We start from the raw sequence: 20500 nt of genomic DNA on the forward strand, positions 1-20500 counted from the left end.
TGACACATTTCACTGTATGTTTCAAAGTACATGTGACAAATTAGGGCTATCTTAAAAAAAAATTATTTATGCCTCTTATAATTTTAAATATACCTATGAGGTCACCCCTCATTCTCCTCAGCTCCAATAAATACAGTCCTAGCCTGACCAATCTCTTCCAATGACTCATGCTCTCTAGTTCTGGTAACATCCTTGTAAATCCTCTCTGCACTCTTTCCAGTCTAACCTCGTCCCCCTACAACAGGGCAAACAAAACCACAAAGTTAAGCTCCACCTGCTCCTTCTCTGTCCACGTCTCCAACTGGACAATATCCTGCTGTACATTCTCAGCAGATCTGACACGTCTTCCAGTGGCATGATTATCTCAGTCCCACGGGCTCACTGTCTTCCCACCGCCACCAAACACACTCCCCCCCAACTCATCCCTCCCCTGCTATGAGTCAGAGTACAGGAAGGAGTTTGTAAGCCTAGTGGCACGACAGTATCACAACAACCATGGTGTCAGCAAAACAAAAGAGCCAGTCATTGACTTCAGAAAGGGAGGGACGGTGCACATTCTCCTATACACATCCTAATGCTGAGGTTGAGAGCTTTAAGTTACAAAGAGTGAACGTCACCTGGTCCAACTACGCAGATGACATGGTCAAGAAAGCTCATCAACACCTCTACTTCCTCAGGAGGCTCAAGAAATTTGGGATGTTTCCATCGACACTTAACAACTTTTATTGATGCACCATGGAAAACATCCTTTCTGAATGCATCACTGTTTGGTACAGCAACTACTCTGCCTGCGGCCACAAGAAACTGCAGATAGTCATGGGTGCGGATCAGCACATTATAGAAATCAGCCTCCCCTCTATGGATTCACTTCTCACTGCCTCACTGTCAGGCAGAAGATACAAAAGCCTGAAAAGCGCGTACCACAAAGCCCAAGGACAGCTTCCTACTGAACAGTCCCCTTGTACAATAAAATGGACCTTTATGTACCTCATCATGGCCTTTGAAACCTGTAACACTTCATTCTGTATTCCATTACTGTTTTCCCTTGTATTACCTCAATGTGCTGATGGGATCAAATGACATGTAGTACGACTATTCGAACGTGCAGGAACGTAAGAATTTGCAGAGAGTGGTGAACTCAACCCAATATATCGTGGGCACATCCCTCCCCACTATCAGTAGCACCCACAGGAAGTGCTGCCTCAAGAAGGCAACGTCCATCATCAAAGACCACCATCCGGGCCATGCCATCTTCTCACAGCACCCATCGGGCAAGAGGTACAGAAGCCTGAAGCCCTACACCACCAGATTTAGGAACAGCTACCTCCCTTCAACCAACAGACAGATGTTTATTCTTGCAAAATTTGTATCTAATTTATACCTCATCTATCCTATACTTTATTGTCTATCTGATGCTCTGTGTCTATGAAGCTGCTGTGAGTAAGTTTTTCTTTGCACCTCTAAATACAGGGAATTGTACATAAGGCACTAAACTTGACTTGGATCTGTACAGACAGCACACAAAACAAAGTTCTTCACTTGGTGAGCGTGACAACAATAAACTGATTCACAACATAATACCACTGCAGTGGGCTACATCTTAAATAACAACGATTCAGACGACAGGAAGGGGATAGAGTTTAGTGACATGGTGTCATGATAACAACCTTTCCTCCAATGTCAAAACAAAAATAGCTGGTCTTTGACTTCAGGAAGATGCACATGCTCCTGTCTACATCAACGGTATTAAGGTTGAGAGGATCGAGAGCTTTAAATTCCTTGGTGTGAACAGTAGCAATACATGTCCTGGTCCAACAATGAGGACACCACAGCCAAGAAAGGTCACCAATGTCTCTATTTCCTTAGCAGCAGCTCAAGAAATTTAGCATGTCCCATGGACTCGTGACCAATGATTATCGATGCACTACAGAAAGCATTCTGTCTGGCTGCATAGCAGCTTGATACGGCAACTGCTCCGCACGTAACTGCAGTCTCCTTTCCATGGACTCGGTCTACACTTCTCGCTACCTCAGCAAAGCAATCAAGATAATCAAACACCCCTCCTGCCCAGAACATTCTCTCTCATGGGGCAGAAGATGCAAAAGCTTAAAAGCATTTATTACCAGGTTCAAGGACAGCTTCTATCCCGCTGTTATCACACTCTTGACTTCAAAATCTACCTCGGTATGATCTTGCACTTCATCATTGCCTGGCACTGCATTCCTTTGGTAGCTTTTACATTACAGACTGCATTGTTACTGTTTTACTTTGCTTTAGCTTAATGCAGTGCAGAATGATTTTGGTCAGTAAAAGAATTCATGACACGGCGCACTGAGCTACAACAAGTATGCATTCATATATAAATCAAGTATATGAACAGTATGCAAGACAAGCTTTTCACTTATGACAACAAATACCAATTCCAATAATGGATCAGTAGCGCAGAAGGGAAACCAGTCCTTACCTGTGCCAGGTCGTGCCATGATGACCTCCTTCTTGGGCGCTGGGTGGCTGGTCTCACTGTCCTGCGAAGGCACGATGACAGGGAGGAGGGCCGCAGGCGAGGGGTGGAAGGCCAGCGGCTGGAAGGGAGTCTCCTGGTGGGAGGGGGCGCCCAGCTGGGGAGCGGGCTGTCCCGGCGAAGCCACCCGCACCATCCCCGGGACACGGCTGGCATTGATGGGCACAGGGGCCTGCAGCGGGGTCTTGTTGCAGCCCCCCGCGCCCCCGGCGGGGGTCCTGCAGAGGAGGGGAAGGTGCTGCTGCTGCTGTGGTGGAGGCGGTGGCTGCTGCTTCTGCTCGCCGCCGCCGCCACCGCCCCGGCTGCCACCCCTCCCGCACTGGGCCCCAGGCAGCTCAGCAAACCGGGCGGGCAGCGGGACCTCAGGGTTGCGTACGATGACGGGGGAATCACGCCGGGCAGGGGGGACCCTGCGTACAGAAGGGCCGGCAGGGAGGGGGTCGGAGCTGAGGGCCGAGGGCGAGGGGGTAAGGAGGAGGCGGGGGGAAGGCTGGCGGGCGGAGGAGGAGGAGGAGGAAGAAGAAGGGGGCAGCGGTGGCTCAGAGGGAGCAGGGGTCCCAGTCTGGGACCAGTCCGCCCGTAGCTTGCCCCTTCCTGGGCTGACAGGAACGGTGAAGGTTAGGCTTGTCTGGAAGGTCGGCTGGATGCCCGTGGGCTGCCGATGCTGGTGGTGGTGATGGACATGGTGGTGAGGTGGGGGCAGCGGCTGGGGTGCTCCCTCTGGGCTCAGCACCCCACCCACCTTGGGCGTGCTGGCGTGCCTGCGGCGAGACGAGGAGGAGGAGGATGAAGAGGAGGAGGAGGCGGAGGCAGCGGAGGGGCAGGGGACACGCTGGACAGCGGGAGAGGCCGTGATGGGGCTGAAGTTGGCCGGTCGGAAGCCGAAGAGGGGCGAGGGGGAGGGGGAGGGGGCAGGCGAGAAGGGTGACTGGTTGGAAACAGGCGAGAAGCCCGGCGTGCCGGACCGCGAGCTGCCCAGCGACACCAGCATGTTGGCCGCCTCGCACTCATCCGAGTTGAAGCTGGAGAGATCGGAGGAGGCACCGGCGGGCGGCCGGGGGTGGGGCTCAGCCCGAGAGCCACTGGCCTCACTATCCCGGGACGTCTCGTCCCAGTCGTACTCGGAGCTGCCTTCCAGGGGCCCGTGGCTGGACCTTCCCCCATCTCCCCCTGCCCCTCCTGCCCCCTCCAGCTCCTTGGTGCGCATGGAGAGGTGGCGGGAGCAGTAGCCCCTCCTCTGAGACTCCTTCATGCAGCCGTCCCGGGAGCAGAGACGGCGCCACTGCTTTCCGTTGAACTTCTTGCGGATCCCGTTGGGCGTGCACACCACGTCCCCTTTCCTATACTTGTGCTGCGACTGGGGGGCCGTCGCGCCCGCAGCCGAGGAGGAGGAAGAGGAGGCAGCAGAGGGTGAGGAGGCAGAGAGCGGGGTGCGGGAGCGGGGGGCCACCGCGGAGGAGGAGGAGGTGGTGGAGGATGCGGAGGAGGAACAGCCCCCCACCCTGGGGTCGGGGGCCTCCTGGGGAGGGGGCGGCCGGCAGTGCGAAGGGGAAGGTGAAGGGGAGGAGTGGGGTCCTGGGCTGGCCATCTCGCCGGGCCCGCAGGTGGGGCTTGAACTCGTCAGCTCCGGGCAGCAGCGGCGCCGAGGGGAAGGACGGGACCCCCTCGGTGGCGGAGGAGGGACAGTGGCAGAGGAGGAAGAGGGTGAAGTGACGGGGAGGGGAGGGGGGCCCCTGGGAAGGCGCAGGGAGGTCGGGCCCAGCCAGGCCTCCCGCGGCTCCGATGACGCATCAAAGAGGACCCGGTAGGTGGGAGGTGAGGGTCCCAAGGAAGAGGAGGAGGAGGTTGGGGGGACCGGCACCGACTTATCTAGCACCGGGCCCTCGCGGTAGGGGGGTGGGTGGTGCGAGGGTCGGGTGCAGATCCGGACACCAGGGGAGAGGGGTGTGCCAGAAGGGAGGGGTGGGGGGCCTGAGGGCGTCTCACCACCGACAGGCTCCAACCCTCCCTCCCCCTCGCCATCAGCCCCTGTTCCTCCGAGGCGCAGTGCCGAGGGGCGGAAGGCCCCGTTCCTGCGAGCTGGGACACCCCGGGGACCCTCACCTGCTTCCCTCTCCCTCACCTCCACCCCCGCCTCCTCATCCTCATCTTCCTCCCCGCCGGCCGAATGCTCGCTGGCTGTCTCTGTCCCAGAGGAGCTTTGAGCAGGGCAGGGGTCAGGAAGGAGGGGCTGATGCTCGGGGGAAGAGGCTGGGAGTGGAGGGACAGAGGATTCGCTGCTGCTGCCACCCTCTCCACCTCCACTTCCCCCAGGGTCCTCCCGTCCTTCCTCTGCCCCGCTCAGCTCCTCCACTGCCTTCCTGCGGGGCGCCCGGCTCTTGAAGGTGGCCGTCTTGCGGCTGGAAGCTCCCTCGGGCCCTTTCCCCCCTCCTCCTCCTCCGCCTACACCTTCGTCCTCCTCTTCTCCGCCCTCCCCTCTGCCCCTGGCTCCCCGGGGCCTGCCCTCAGTCCTGGTCTGGGCCCTCCTGCTGCTGCTGGTGGTGGAGGTAGTGGTGGTGGTGGTGGTGGTGCAGGTGGTGGTGGTGGGGGTTGTGGGGCCGCTGATTGCTGGTGACTCGTCGCCCTCCTCGCCGTATCGCCGCTTCGAGCCCCGTGCCCTCCCGCTCAGGAGGGACCTGTTGTTCCCACTGCCACTGGGCTTCCTGGCTGGCTTCATTGCTCATTTTAGTCTGGGCTTCTGCGCCTGGAGACAAGACAGACAAAGAGAGAGGTGGATAGCAATCAGTCAAAAGCGAGATGGGGGCACAACAACAACCTCCCCCTCAAAACACACAAAATGGTGGAGGAACTTAACTTCTATGTGGGGGAATAAACAGTGATGGTTGGGGCAATACCCCTCATCAGGACTGGAAAGGAAGAGGGCACAAGCCAGAATCTGGAGGTGGAGGGAGAGGGTATGAGTACAAGTTGGCAAGTTATAGTTTCCCTGACCTGCTGAATGTCTCCAGCATTTTGTGTGTGTCCAGCATCTGCAGAATCTCTTGTATTTGCAACCTCTCTCTCTGCCTCACCGACACTAAGGATCTGGGAGCCTGGAAAGATCAGTTACAACACCCAAGACTCTCCATTTGCATAGGGCGTTCTGGCCAGTTGCATCACCACCTGGTACAAAGGCTCCAATGCACAGGATCACAACAGTATGCTGAGAGCTGTGAATTCAGCCAGCTCCATCACCAGCACAGGCTCCTCCAGAGGACATTCCCAAGACACAGGGCCTCAAGGGGACAATATTTGTCATTAAGGACCCTCACTACCTGGGACATGCCCACTTCTGGTTACTACCAGCAGGGAGGAGGTGCAGGAGTCAGAAGACCCACACTCAACGTTTTAGTAACAGCTTCTTTCCCTCCACCATCAGACTTCTGAACTTCCAACGAACACTACCTCACCATTCCTTTTATTTTGCATTAAAGATTTATGTTTGTAATTTTATGTATTTTCAATGTACTGCTACTGCAAAACAACAAATTTCATGCCAGCTCTGTCAGCGATAATAAACCAGATTTGGATTCTGATTTCAGAAAGGAGATGGAGGGCGAACGAGTGCCAGTGTACATTGGGGATGATCAGCAGTGTAGAGAGTCAGCAACATTAAATTCCTGGGCATTAACATAGCGGATGACTCAGCACCTAAATACAATCATAAGGAAGCCACGCCAGTGCCTTTACTTCTTCAGGAAGTTAAGGAGGTTCGTCTTGTCACCAAACACTTTAACAGACTTCTACAGATGTCCTGACTGGTTGCATCTGGTCTGGAACAGCAATTTGAATACACAGGAATGTAAGAAGCTGCAGAGAGTACAAGACCAATACGTCACGGTCACATCCCTCCCCACCATCGGTAGTGTCTACAGGAGGCAGTCTCTCAAGAAGGCAATGCCCATCACCAAACATCCCCAGCATCTGCACCCTCCCCCTTTTCTTTCTTCCATGGCCTTCTGTCCTCTCCTATCAGATTCCTCTCCTCCAGCTCTGTATCTCTTTCAACAATCAACATCCCAGCTCTTTTCTTCACCCCTCTCCCATCTCCCTTTTCACCTATTACCACCTTGTGGTTCTTCCTGCCCTTCCCCCAACTTTATTTCTCTGACTCATCAAATTTTTTTCCAGTCCTGATGAAGGGTCTTGGCCAGAAACATCGACTGTACTTTTTTCCATAGATGCTGCCTGGCCTGCTGAGTTCCTCCAGCATTTTGTGCGTGTTGCTTGGACTTTCAGCATCTGTAGAATTTCTCTTGTTTTTGAATCTGTGGAAGTTCTTGCCATAGAGGGCTGTGAAGGTTAAGTCATTGAGTGTATTTGAGATGGGAGATTGATAGAAGACACAAGCAACTACAGGTGCTGGAATCTGGAGCAATAGAGCTGGAGGCACGGTAGGTTAGGCAGTACCTGTGGTGGGAAATGGTCTTCATGGTAATACGCAAACACGAGGAATTCTGCAGATGCTGGAAATTCAAGCAACACACATCAAAGTTGCTGGTGAACGCAGCAGTCCAGGCAGCATCTCTAGGAAGAGGTACGGTCGACGTTAGTCCTGACGAAGGGTCTCAGCCCGGAATGTCCACTGTACCTCTTCCTAGAGATGCTGCCTGGCCTGCTGCGTTCACCAGCAACTTTGATGTGTGTTTCATGGTAAGACTCTTGGCAGTGTGGAGGATCAAACGGATCTTGGGGTCCGAGTCCATAGGACGCTCAAACCAGCTGCGCAGGTTGACTCTGTGGTTAAGAAGGCATACAGTGTATTGGCCTTCATCAATCGTGGAATTGAATTTAGGAGCCAAGAGGGAACGTTGCAGCTATATAGGACGCTGGTCAGACTCCACTTGGAGTACTGTGCTCAGTTCTGGTCGCCTCACTACAGGAAGGATGTGGAAACCATAGAAAGGTTGCAGAGGAGATTTACAAGGATGATGCCTGGATTGGGGAGCATGCCTTATGAAAACAGGTTGAGTGAACTCGACATTTTCTCCTTGGAGCAATGGAGGATGAGAGGTGACCTGATAGAGGTGTACAAGATAATGAGAGGCATTGATCGTGTGGATAGTCTGAGGCTTTTTCCTAGGGCTGAAATGGGTAGCACAAGAGGGCATAGTTTTAAGGTGCTTGGAGATGAGGGGTAGAGAGGAGATGTCAGGGGTACGTTTTTTTACGCAGAGAGTGGTGAGTGCGTGGAATGGGCTGCCGGCAACAGTGGTGGAGGCGGATATGATAGGGTCTTTTCAGAGACTTTTGGATAGGTACATGGAGCTTAGAAAAATAGAGGGCTATGGGTAACCCTAGTAATTTCTAAGGTAGGGACATGTTTGGCACAACTCTGTGGGCCGAAGGGCCTGTATTGTGCTGTAGGTTTTCTATGTTTCTATGAAACGGACAATCGACATTTTGGGTTGAGATACTTAATCTGGGCTTACAGACTGATAGCTTCTTCATTGGTAAAGGGGTTAAGGGTTACAGGATTACAAATAAATCAGCTATGATTGAATGGAGAGTAGATTCATTTGGCCAAATGGCCTAAACCTGCTCCTTTGTTTTATGGTCTTATATAATTAAGGTATAACTTACGCTCTGTGCATTGTTGTCTGAATCTACATCATGTTAAGTTGAGTTTTGCAGAAACTGAGTTGAACTCCATCTGTCACTTCTCAGCCCAGTTCTGCATCCTATCGATGCCCCACTGTAACCTCTGACAACCCTCCAGACTATCCACAACATCCTGAACTTTTGTGTTATCAACAAAGTTACTAATCCACCCTTCTACTTCCTCATTCAGGTAATTTATAAAAATCACAAAGAGATTACTGCGGAACACCATTGGTCATTGTCTTCAATGCAGAAAACCAACCATCTACAACCACCCTTTGCCTTCCGTGGGCAAGCCAATTCTGGATCCACGAAGCAAGGTCTCCTTGTATCCCATACCTCCTTACTTTCTGAATGAGCCTAGCATGGGGAACCTTATCAAATGCCCTACTGAAATCCATATACACTACATCCACACATCTACCTTCATCAATGTGTTTTCTTACCTCCTCAAAGAATTCAATCAGGCTTGTAAGGCATGACCTGCCCTTGACAAAGCCATGCTGACTATCCCATAGCAGCTCAAATCTCTCCAAATGCTCATACATCCTGCCTCTCAGCATCTTCTCCAACAACTTGCCCACCACAGAAGTATGACTCACTGGTCTATAAATTTCCTGGGTTAGCTCTACTCCCTTTCTTGAACAAAGGAACAATATTTGCAACCTTCCAATCCTCTGGTAGTTCTCCCGTCCCCATTGATGATACAAAGATCATTGCCAGAGACTCAGCAATCTCATCCCTCGCATCCCACAACAGCCTACAACAGCCTGAGGTGTATCTCATCGGGAAATTATTGAAAAGATCAAGAGCGTGTGAAGTATCACGAATGTACACAGATTCCAAATTCACCACTCTCCATCTGAATAAGTGACCCTCATCTCAATTAAATGCATACAGCTCAGAAACAGGCCCTTCAGCCCAACTAGACCATGCCAAATATACCATCCTCCCTGCTAGTCCCAGTTGGCTGCATTTTTACCCATAACCCTCCAAACCATCCCCTCCATACACCTATCCAAATGCCTCTTAAATATTGACATTGTATCCACCACAACCACTTCCTCAGGCAGCTCATTCTGGGTTCTCAGTACTCTCTGTGTACCCTCTCCCCTCTTAACTTGTATCTGTGCACTCCAGCTTTGGGATGTCCTGTCCTGGGGAAAAGCTTGTGGTCGTCCATCTTATCCATAACCTTCATGATATTAAAAACTCCTGTGAGGTCACCCGTCATTTTCCTGCACTCCGAAGTGGCCAGTCTTTCCCTACAACTCAGTCCCCCTAGTCCAGGCATCATCCTCATAAATCTCTCCTGCACCCTCTCCAGCTTGACAATGTCTTTCCTGTAACAGAGTGATCAGAAGTGTACACAATACTCCATCTGCGGCCTCATCAGTCACTTATATAACTGCAACATAATCTCCTGCCTCTTAAACTGAATGCCTTGATTGATGAAGGCCAGCATGTTAAATGCCTTTTCAACACATTGTGGCAGCTTACAGTGAACAGTGCACTTGCTCCAGAACACAAATCAGTGCCCACCCTTCACTGCACAATTCCTACCCCGTTTGAATATCCAAGATGCATCACCTCACACTTACCTGTTGAAATTTGCCATTCCTCTGCCCTTCTAATTGATCAAGCTCTCTTTGTAATTCAGTACAACCTGCTTCACTATCAATAAGATCCCCTCATTCACGATCAACGTGATCCACTCATTCACTATCAACGTGACCCCCCATTCATAACCATATAATCATATAACCATTACAGCACGGAAACAGGCCATCTCGGTGCTTCTAGTCCATACTGAACTCTTACTCACACCTAGTCCCACCAACCTGCATTCAGCCCATAACCCTCCATTCCTTTCCTGTCCATATAGTTGTCCAACTTAACTTTAAACGACAACATCGAACCTGCCTCAACCACTTCTGCTGGAAGCTCGTTCCACACAGCTACCACTCTCTGAGTGAAGAAGTTCCCCCTCATGTTACCCCTAAATTTTTGCCCTTTAACTCTCAACTCATGTCCTCTTGTTTGAATCTCCCCCACTCTCAATGGAAAAAGCCTATCCACGTCCACTCTATCTATCCCTCTCATAATTTTAAATACCTTTATCAAGTTCCCCCCTCAACCTTCTACATTCCAAAGAATAAAGACCCAACTTGTTCAACCTTTCTCTGTAACTTAGGAGATGAAACCCAGGTTAACATTCTAGTAAATCTTCTCTGTACTCTCTCTATTTTGTTGACATCTTTCCTATAATTCAGTGACCAAAACTGTACACAATGCTCCAAATCTGGCCTCACCAATGCCTTGTACAATTTCAACATTACATCCCAACTCCTATATTCTATATTCACTGTCAATGTGATCCCCTCATTCCCTATCAGTGATTCCCTGATTCACTATCAATGTGATCCCCCTCATTCCCTATCAGTGATCCCCTGATTCAGTATCAATGTGATCTCTTCATACAATATCAAGTGTGCCCCATTCACTATCAACATGAACCCCGTATTCATTATCAATGTGATCCCCTTCATTCACTATCAATGTGATCCCCTCATTCACTATCAATGTGATCCCCTCATTCACTATCAACCTGAACCCCTCATTCACTATCAATGTGATCCCCTCATTCACTATAAATGTGATCCCCTCATTCACTATCAGTGATCCCTTCATTCGATATCAAGTGTGCCTCATTCAATACCAATGTGAGCCCCTCATGCACTATCAATATGATCCCCTCATTCACTATCAATGTGATCCCCTCATTCACTATAAATGTGATCCCCTCATTCACTATCAGTGATCCCCTCATTCACTATCAACATGAGCCCCTCATTCAATATCAAGTGTGCCTCGTTCAATATCAACGTGAGTCCCTCATTCACTATCAACATGATCCCCTCATTCACTATCAACATGATCCCCTCATTCACTATCAACGTGAGCCCCTTCATTCACTATCAATGTGGTCCCCTCATTCACTATCAGTGATCCCCTCATTCACTATCAATGTGATCCCCTCATTCACTATCAATGTGATCCCCTCATTCACTATCAATGTGATCCCCTCATTCACTATCAATGTGGTCCCCTTCATTCACTATCAATATGATCCCCTCATTCATTATCAATATGATCCCCTCATTCACTATCAATGTGATCCCCTCATTCACTATCAATGTGATCTCCTCATTCAATATTAAGTGTGCCCCATTCACTATCAACATGATCCCCTCATCGATTATCAACGTGATCCCCTTCATTCACTATCAATATGATCCCCTCATTCACTATAAACGTGATCCCCTCATTCACTATCGACATGAGTCCCTCATTCAATATCAAGTGAGCCTCATTCACTATCAACGTGAGCCCCTTCATTCACTATCAATGTGGTCCCCTCATTCACTATCAGTGATCCCCTCATTCACTATCAATGTGATCCCCTCATTCACTATCAATGTGGTCCCCTTCATTCACTATCAATGTGATCCCCTCATTCACTATCAATGTGGTCCCCTTCATTCACTATCAATGTGATCCCCTCATTCACTATCAATGTGATCCCCTCATTCACTATCAATGTGGTCCCCTTCATTCACTATCAATATGATCCCCTCATTCATTATCAATATGATCCCCTCATTCACTATCAATGTGATCCCCTCATTCACTATCAATGTGATCTCCTCATTCAATATTAAGTGTGCCCCATTCACTATCAACATGATCCCCTCATCGATTATCAACGTGATCCCCTTCATTCACTATCAATATGATCCCCTCATTCACTATAAACGTGATCCCCTCATTCACTATCGACATGAGTCCCTCATTCAATATCAAGTGTGCCTCATTCAATATCAACATGAACCCCTCATTCATTATCAATGTGATACCCTTCATTCACTATCAATGTGATACCCTTCATTCACTATCAATGTGATCCCCTCATTCACTATCAATGTGGTCCCCTTCATTCACTATCAATATGATCCCCTTATTCACTATCAATATGATCCCCTCATTCACTATCAATGTGATCCCCTCATTCACTATAAACATGATCCCCTCATTCAATATCAATGTGAGCCCCTCATTCAATATCAAAGTGAGCCCCTCATTCACTATCAATGTGATTCCCTCATTCACTATCAATATGATACCCTCATTCACTATCAATGTGATCCCCTCATTCACTATAAATGTGATCCCCTCATTCACTGTCAACATGAGTCCCTCATTCAATATCAAGTGTGCCTCATTCAATATCAACATGATCCCCTCATTCACTATCAATGTGATCTCCTCATTCAATATTAAGTGTGCCCCATTCACTATCAATATGATCCCCTTATTCACTATCAATATGATCCCCTCATTCACTATCAATGTGATCCCCTCATTCACTATAAACATGATCCCCTCATTCAATATCAATGTGAGCCCCTCATTCAATATCAACGTGAGCCCCTCATTCAATATCAACCTGAGCCCCTCATTCACTATCAATATGATACCCTCATTCACTATCAATGTGATCCCCTCATTCACTATAAATGTGATCCCCTCGTTCACTGTCAACATGAGTCCCTCATTCAATATCAAGTGTGCCTCATTCAATATCAACGTGATCCCCTCATTCACTATCAATGTGATCTCCTCATTCAATATTAAGTGTGCCCCATTCACTATCAATATGATCCCCTTATTCACTATCAATATGATCCCCTCATTCACTATCAATGTGATCCCCTCATTCACTATAAACATGATCCCCTCATTCAATATCAATGTGAGCCCCTCATTCAATATCAACCTGAGCCCCTCATTCACTATCAATGTGATTCCCTCATTCACTATCAATATGATACCCTCATTCACTATCAATGTGATCCCCTCATTCACTATAAATGTGATCCCCTCGTTCACTGTCAACATGAGTCCCTCATTCAATATCAAGTGTGCCTCATTCAATATCAACGTGATCCCCTCATTCACTATCAATGTGATCTCCTCATTCAAAATTAAGTGTGCCCCATTCACTATCAACATGAACCCCTCATTCATTATCAATGTGATACCTTTCATTCACTATCAATATGATCCCCTCATTCACTATCAATGTGATCCCCTCATTCACTATAAACATGATCCCCTCATTCAATATCAATGTGAGCCCCTCATTCAATATCAACGTGAGCCCCTCATTCACTATCAATGTGGTTCCCTTCATTCACTATCAATATGATCCCCTCATTCACTATCAATGTGATCCCCTCATTCACTATCAATGTGATCCCCACATTCACTATCAACATGAGCCCCTCATTCACTATCAACATGAGCCCCTCATTCACTATCAACATGAACCCCTCATTCATTATCAATGTGATCCCCTTCATTCACTATCAATATGATCCCCTCATTCACTATCAATGTGATCCCCTCATTCACTATAAACATGATCCCCTCATTCACTATCAATATGATCCCCTCATTCACTATCAGCGTGAACCCCTCATTCAATATCAACGTGATCCCCTCATTCACTATCAACGTGAACCCCTCATTCACTATCAACGTGAGCCCCTCATTCAATATCAAGTGTGCCTCATTCACTATCAACATGAGCCCCTCATTCAATATCAAGTGTGCCTCATTCACTATCATGATCCCCCATTCACGATCAATGTGATCCCCTCATTCACTATCAGTGATCCCCTCATTCACCACCAAAGTGATCTCCTCATTCACTATCAATGTGAGCCTCAATTAAATCTATCAACGTGATCCCCTCATTCATTATCAACATGAGCCACTGATTCACTATATCTTGAGCTCCTCATTCACTATGTGATCCCCTCATTCCCTATCAGAGATCCCCTGATTCACTATCAACGTGAGCCCCTCATTCACTATTAATGTGATCTCCTCATTCAATGTCAAGTGTGCCCCATTCACTATCAATGTGAACCCCTCATTCATTATCAATGTGATCTCCTCACTCACTATCAATGTGATCCCCTCATTCACTATCAATGTGATCCCGTCATTCACTATCAATGTGATATCCTCAATCACTATCAACATGATCTCCTCATCCATTATCAACATGATCCCCTCATCCATTATCAACATGATCCCCTCATTCACTATCAATGTGAACCCCTCATTCAATGTCCTCAGCAAACTTTCCAATCATGCCATGTACATTCATATCGAAATTATTTACAGGAATAATAAATAACAGAGATCCTACTACTGACCCCTGGAGCACTGCACTCGTCACAGGCCTCTAGTCAGGGAATTGACCTGCACCATCATCCTCTGATGACTATAATGGAGCCAATTCTGAATCCACCTCACTGGCTCCCCCTAAATCCCATGCAATTTAATTCTCCAGATCACCCTGCCAAACCTTGTCAAAGGCCTTAATGGCATCTATATCGTCAACATCCACCTCTTTCTCTTCCTCCTTCTTATTTAGAGAAGCAGCACACTACAGGCTCTTCTAGCCCAACCAGCCACACCACCCAGCAACCCAACTATTTAACCCAAGCCTAATTACAGGACAATTGACAATGACCAATTTCTTTACTAACCGGTATGTCTTTGGTCTGCGAGAAAAATCTGGAACACTTGAAGGAAATCCACACACTCACAGATAGGACGTACAAACTTTCTGACAGAGGACACCAGAATTGAACTCCAAGAGCCCAAGCTGTAATAGCAACATGCTAACCACCGTGACGCCCCAGAATTCCCTACAACTGAAGTCAGGTCCACATGCCCACAGCTCCCCTTGGCCTGTCCTTGCCTCCCTTCTTGAATAATAGAACGACGTTAGCCACCTTCCAGTCTTCTGAAACCTTGCCAACAGCTAATGATGACACAAATACCTCAAGGATCTCTGTGATTTCTTCCCTGCCACCCCATAAAGTCTGGGCATGCACTTGGTCAGACCCTGGAGATTTGCACATCTCAATCTCCAGCACCTGAATGCTGCAGATAACTCCTTTCTTGTAATATGCATGTGATCCAAGACTTCTCTACTTATCACGCTCATTCCTTCTTCATCCACGATATTTTAATTCGTAAGCACTCAGGAGAAATAGACATTAAAACTCTCGGCCATCTCTTATAACTCCGCACATAGACCATTGATGGTCTCTTAAGGGGAGCTAGTCTCTCCCTGGTCACCCTTTTACTGTTAATATCACTGAAGAGCCTCTTGGCGGGTTATCTTTAATCCTGACTGCCAGTGCCATCTCATACCTCTTTTTGCCCTCCTGATTTCCCTCTCAAATCTGGTCTTCAGCTTTTTATATTTATCGTGGTATTCACTTGTACCTAGCTGCCTAAACACCCTACTTCTTCCTTACCAGAGGCTCCATATCTATTGTCAGCCAGGATCCCCCAAATTTGTTATGTCTACCTTTCATCCTAATAGGAAGATGCTGCCCCTTGACTCTTGGTATGATCCTTTAAGGAGCCTCCCACTTACCAAGTCTTTAAAGAAAGGCACCCAGTCAATCCCAGCCAGATCCTGTCTAATGCCCTCAGAGCAGGCCCCGTCCCAATTTTAAATTGACATCTCTTCTATTCTGAGGCTATGCCCTCAGTTCTGGACTCTTATACTGATGGGAACATCCTCTCCATGTCAAATCTCAAAATCCAAGTCGATAATTTTCAGACACACAAGTCCATGTGCACACAGATACAATGAAAAACTTAATTGCTACAGCATTGCAGGCACATAACATGAGTTACACAACATTTTGCCTTTTCTACGGCCTTTTCTCCTTGGAGTGATGGAGGACGAGAGGTGAGCTAATAGAGGTGTATAAGATCATGAGAGGCATTGATCGTGTGGATAGCCAGAGGCTTTTTCCCAGGACTGAAATGGCTAACATGAGGGGACATAGGTTTAAGGTACTTGGAAGTAGGTACAAGGGGGATGTTTTTCACACAGAGAGTGGTGGGTGCGTGGAATGACTGCCAGTGAAGGTGGTAGAGGCGAATACAATAGGGCCTTTTAAGAGACTTTTAGATGGGTACCTGGAGCTTAGAAAAATAGAGGGCTATGCGGTAAGGAGTTTACATGGTTACATGGTTGGCATAACATTGTGGGCCGAAGGGCCTGTAATGTGCTGTAGATTTTCTATGTTCTATTAATCACATAATCAACATTATATGATATAAAAAGATATTAATCAAACATAAAATGCACAAATTTTTTTTAAAAATTGAAGTTCATTGTAGTGCAAAGTGATCACTATCCAGGCCTCTCAATATTCAGTTGGATTCAATGAGAATAACGCCTCATCCTTCTGAATTACTGAGATTCCCCCCTCATCCTTCCAAAGTCAGGGAGTCATACAGCACAGAAACAGGCCCTTCACCCTGAATAGCAACATTTTGCCTGTGTTTGTCTCATATCTCCTTCCTATCCATGTACCTGTCCAAACATCTTTTAACAAGACTGTATCTCTAGCAGTTCCTCTGGCAGCTCACTCCATAAGTGAACACAGAACAATATAGGTACCTGGCACAATCTGCCAAGGGTAGTGGCAGAAACGGATACAACAGAGGTATTTAAGAGTCAGCTAGATAGAGACACGAGCATGCAAGTACAGGTGTCCCCCGCTTTTCGAACGTTCGCTTTACGAAACCTCACTCTTACGAAAGACCTACATTAGTTCCCTGTTTTCACTAACAGCAGGTGTTTTCACTGTTACCAAAAAAGGCAGCGCGTGCCCCGAGCAGCCGCCCCTCCCCTGGATTTGGAACTGCATTCTCGCCGGCATTGCTTAATCACATGCCTGTGAGCAGCCCTTAGCAAGGTGAGTTCTAAGGTATCGGAAAAGCCTAAAAGAGCTCGTAAGAGTGTTACACTTAGCGTAAAACTAGACATAATTAAGCATTTCGATCATGGTGAACAAAGTAAGGACAAAGTGAGTTTGGCTTGTGGAAGTTGACGAAGATGATGTTGAAGAGGTTTTGGCATTCCATGACCAAGAAATGATAGATGAAGAGCTGATGCAATTGGAAGAGGAAAGGATAACAATCGAAACCCAATGCAGTAGCGAACGGACCGAAAGTGAAGTCGTCCAGGAACTGAACGTGAAGCAACTGCGTGAGATTTTCGCTGCAATGATAAAGTACAACTTTAATTTTGAAAGGGTACATCGGTTTAGGGCATATTTGCAGGATGGTTTGAGTGCTTACTCAATATGTACTCAACTTACTGTATGATAGAAAAATGCGCGAGGCTAGCAGTCAAGCATACTGTCGTTTTTCAAGTCTTCCACATCAGCCACAGCAGACGACAAACCTTGACCTTCGACATCGAGGTAGGCAGACATAGAAGATGACCTGCCTGCCCTGATGGAAACAGACGACACCTCAGTGTTCCACCACCCCAACCCCCGGGCTGCGGACAGATACCGATTCGCAGAGAATGCAGTGGTAGCCGGGAGGCACCCAGCACATCTTTAAGAAAAAGAGCCGAAATAAACAAGCTGATTAATTAGGTGCCGCCCGGCACATAAATGTCGGCCCAGATCAGAGGTGATTGCCGATTGTGTTGCCTCTGATCTGGGCCGACATTTATGTGCCGGGCGGCACCTAATTAATTAGCTTGTTTATTTCAGCTTTTTTCTTAAAGATGTGCTGGGTGCGTCCCGGCCACCACTGGACCCCTGCGTGCTTCGCGGATCGGAGTCGGTTCGCTGCCCGGAGGGTGGGGGCCACTGCACCGCCCCAACCTCCGACGACTCAGCCGAACACACCATCATCAGTGTGCTTGGCGCTGTCTTCCAGATTCCAGTAAGTGATACTACACTGTACATACATTATTTCTACTTTATATTGGCTGTGTATTTTACGTGTTATTTGGTATGATTTGGCAGCTTCATAGCTTAAAGGTTACTGGAGAGAATGTTTCTGCCCAGAGCGCTTGCGCCGTGTTTCTGCCGAGAGCCCTTACGTGAGATTTTCGCTACGGAGAACAGTCCAGGCAATGATTGTAGAGAAGTATTTCTACTTTATATAGGCTGTGTATTTATCATATCATTCCTGCTTTTAGTCTACGTTACTGTTATTTTAGGTTTTATGTGTTATTTGGCATGATTTGGTAGGTTATTTTTGGGTCTGCGAACGCTCACAAATTTTTCCCATATAAATAAATGGTAATTGCTTCTTCGCCTTAAGACTTTCCAGCTTACGAACTGTTTTATAGGAACGCTCTACCTTCCGATGGAGGGGGAAACCTGTAACGGAACCCTTTGGACCATGTGCAGACAGAATAGAAGTGGCACCCTGTACAGCACAAACACGGTGGGCCGACGGGCCTGTTCTTGTGCAGATCCAAGGAAAGAAGATGCAGAGAGGAGACAAAAAGCTATGGAGAGTAGTAGGTACAGCCCAGTCCATCAAAGGTACATCCTTCCACCAGCGCTCAGCATCCATTATGACACCCACAACTCTCCACTTCCATAGAGAGTCCTGGCCAGTTGCATCACCATCGGGTATAAGGGCTCCAATGCACAGGATCACAAGAGACCGCAGAGAGTTGCGAACTTAGCCAACTCCATCACAGGCACAACCCTCCAGACGATATTTCCAACAGACAGTTCCTCACGAAGACAAAATCTGTCATTAAGGACCCTCACTACCTGGGACATGCCCACTTCTGGTTACTACCAGCAGGGAGGAGGTGCAGGAGTCAGAAAAGTCACACTCAACGTTTTAGTAACAGCTTTTTCCCCTCCACCATCAGACTACTGAACTTTCCACGAACACTATGTCACTATTCCTTTTATTTTGCATTAAAGACTTACGTTTGTAATTTATAGTAATTTTATGTATTTTCAATGTACTGCTACTGCAAAACAACAAATTTCATGCCAGCTCTGTCAGCGATAATAAACCAGATTTGGATTCTGATTTCAGAAAGGAGATGGAGGGCGAACGAGTGCCAGTGTACATTGGGGATGATCAGCAGTGTAGAGAGTCAGCAACATTAAATTCCTGGGCATTAACATAGCGGATGACTCAGCACCTAAATACAATCATAAGGAAGCCACGCCAGTGCCTTTACTTCTTCAGGAAGTTAAGGAGGTTCGTCTTGTCACCAAACACTTTAACAGACTTCTACAGATGTCCTGACTGGTTGCATCTGGTCCGGTTCAGCATTTCGAATGCACAGGAGTGTAAGAAGCTGCAGAGAGTAGTGGATTCAGCCCATCACGGTCACATCCCTCCCCACCATCGGTAGTGTCTACAGGAGGTAATGGTTCGAGACAGCAATGCCCGATATCAAAGATCCCCACCATCTGGGCCATGCCATCTTTTCACTACCTCCAGTAGGGTGTACAGAAGCCTGAAGTCTCATACCAGCAGGTTCAGGAACAGTTACTTCCCTTCAACCATGAGGTTCTTGAACCGACCTGTACAACAGCAATGGTACACTACCAACCACTCGCACTACTGGGGACTTGTCTCTGATTGCCTGTAGGAGTCAGAGCATTGAGTCACTAAGTTCAAGAGTCAGGAAGTTAGGCTGCAGCTTTAGAAAACTGTGGTCAGGCTGAATCTGGAGTATTGCCTTCAATTGTGGTCACCTCGTTACAGGAAAGTAGTAGGGGCTTCGGAGAGGGTGCAGAAGAGTTTCTCCAAGATGCTGCCTGGATTAGAGGGTATGGACTGTAAGAAGTTGAACAAACCTGGGTTGTTTCTCAGGAGCAGCGGAGGCTGAGGAGAAATCAGATAGTGGTTTATAAGAATATGAGTGGCATAGATAGAGGAGACAACCAGTATCTTTCACCAAGGGTAAAATGTCTCATACTAGAGGGTGTACATTTAAATTGAGAGAGAGTAAGTTCAAAGGGGACGTCTGAGGCAAGTTTCCTTTTTACACAGAGTATGGTGGGTGCCTGGAATGCATTGCAAGGGGTGGTTATGGAGGCAAATACGATAGAGGTGTTTAAGAAGCTCTTAGATAGGCATATGGATGTGCAGGAAATGGAGGAATATAGACATTGTGTAGGCAGAAGGGATTAGATGTCATGAGCTTCATTTATTTGGCACAACAGTCTTCTTGTTCCAGTGCTATACTGCTGAGTTCTGATTGTGATTTTTTTTTTGTTTTGCACTGATCTCTTCTTTTGCAGTCTTTTTCTTCACTATTTTGTACAATTTATGTCTAATTTTTATTCAATGTGTTTTCTGTACCCACATGCCTGTGATGCTTCTGCATGCAAGCTTTTCATAGAAAACATCTGATCTGGATTCACCACGGCTTGGTTAAAAAATACC

At 47.6% G+C, this 20500-nt stretch overlaps 1 protein-coding gene across 4 annotated transcripts in view; it reads right to left on the bottom strand.

The window, feature by feature from the left end:
- Positions 1 to 20500, bottom strand: part of LOC134350901 (protein capicua homolog) — a 130099-nt gene that overhangs the window by 94635 nt on the left and 14964 nt on the right. For all 4 annotated transcript variants that reach the window (XM_063056716.1, XM_063056714.1, XM_063056715.1 and 1 more), the window contains exon 2: positions 2465 to 5264. In XM_063056716.1, the coding sequence (XP_062912786.1) occupies positions 2465 to 5237 (2773 nt within the window). In that variant the 5' untranslated portion in view covers positions 5238 to 5264. The remainder of the gene's footprint in view (positions 1 to 2464; positions 5265 to 20500) is intronic.

Source organism: Mobula hypostoma, chromosome 8 (assembly GCF_963921235.1).
Source record: "Mobula hypostoma chromosome 8, sMobHyp1.1, whole genome shotgun sequence".
NCBI classification, from domain to species: Eukaryota; Metazoa; Chordata; class Chondrichthyes; order Myliobatiformes; family Myliobatidae; genus Mobula; species Mobula hypostoma.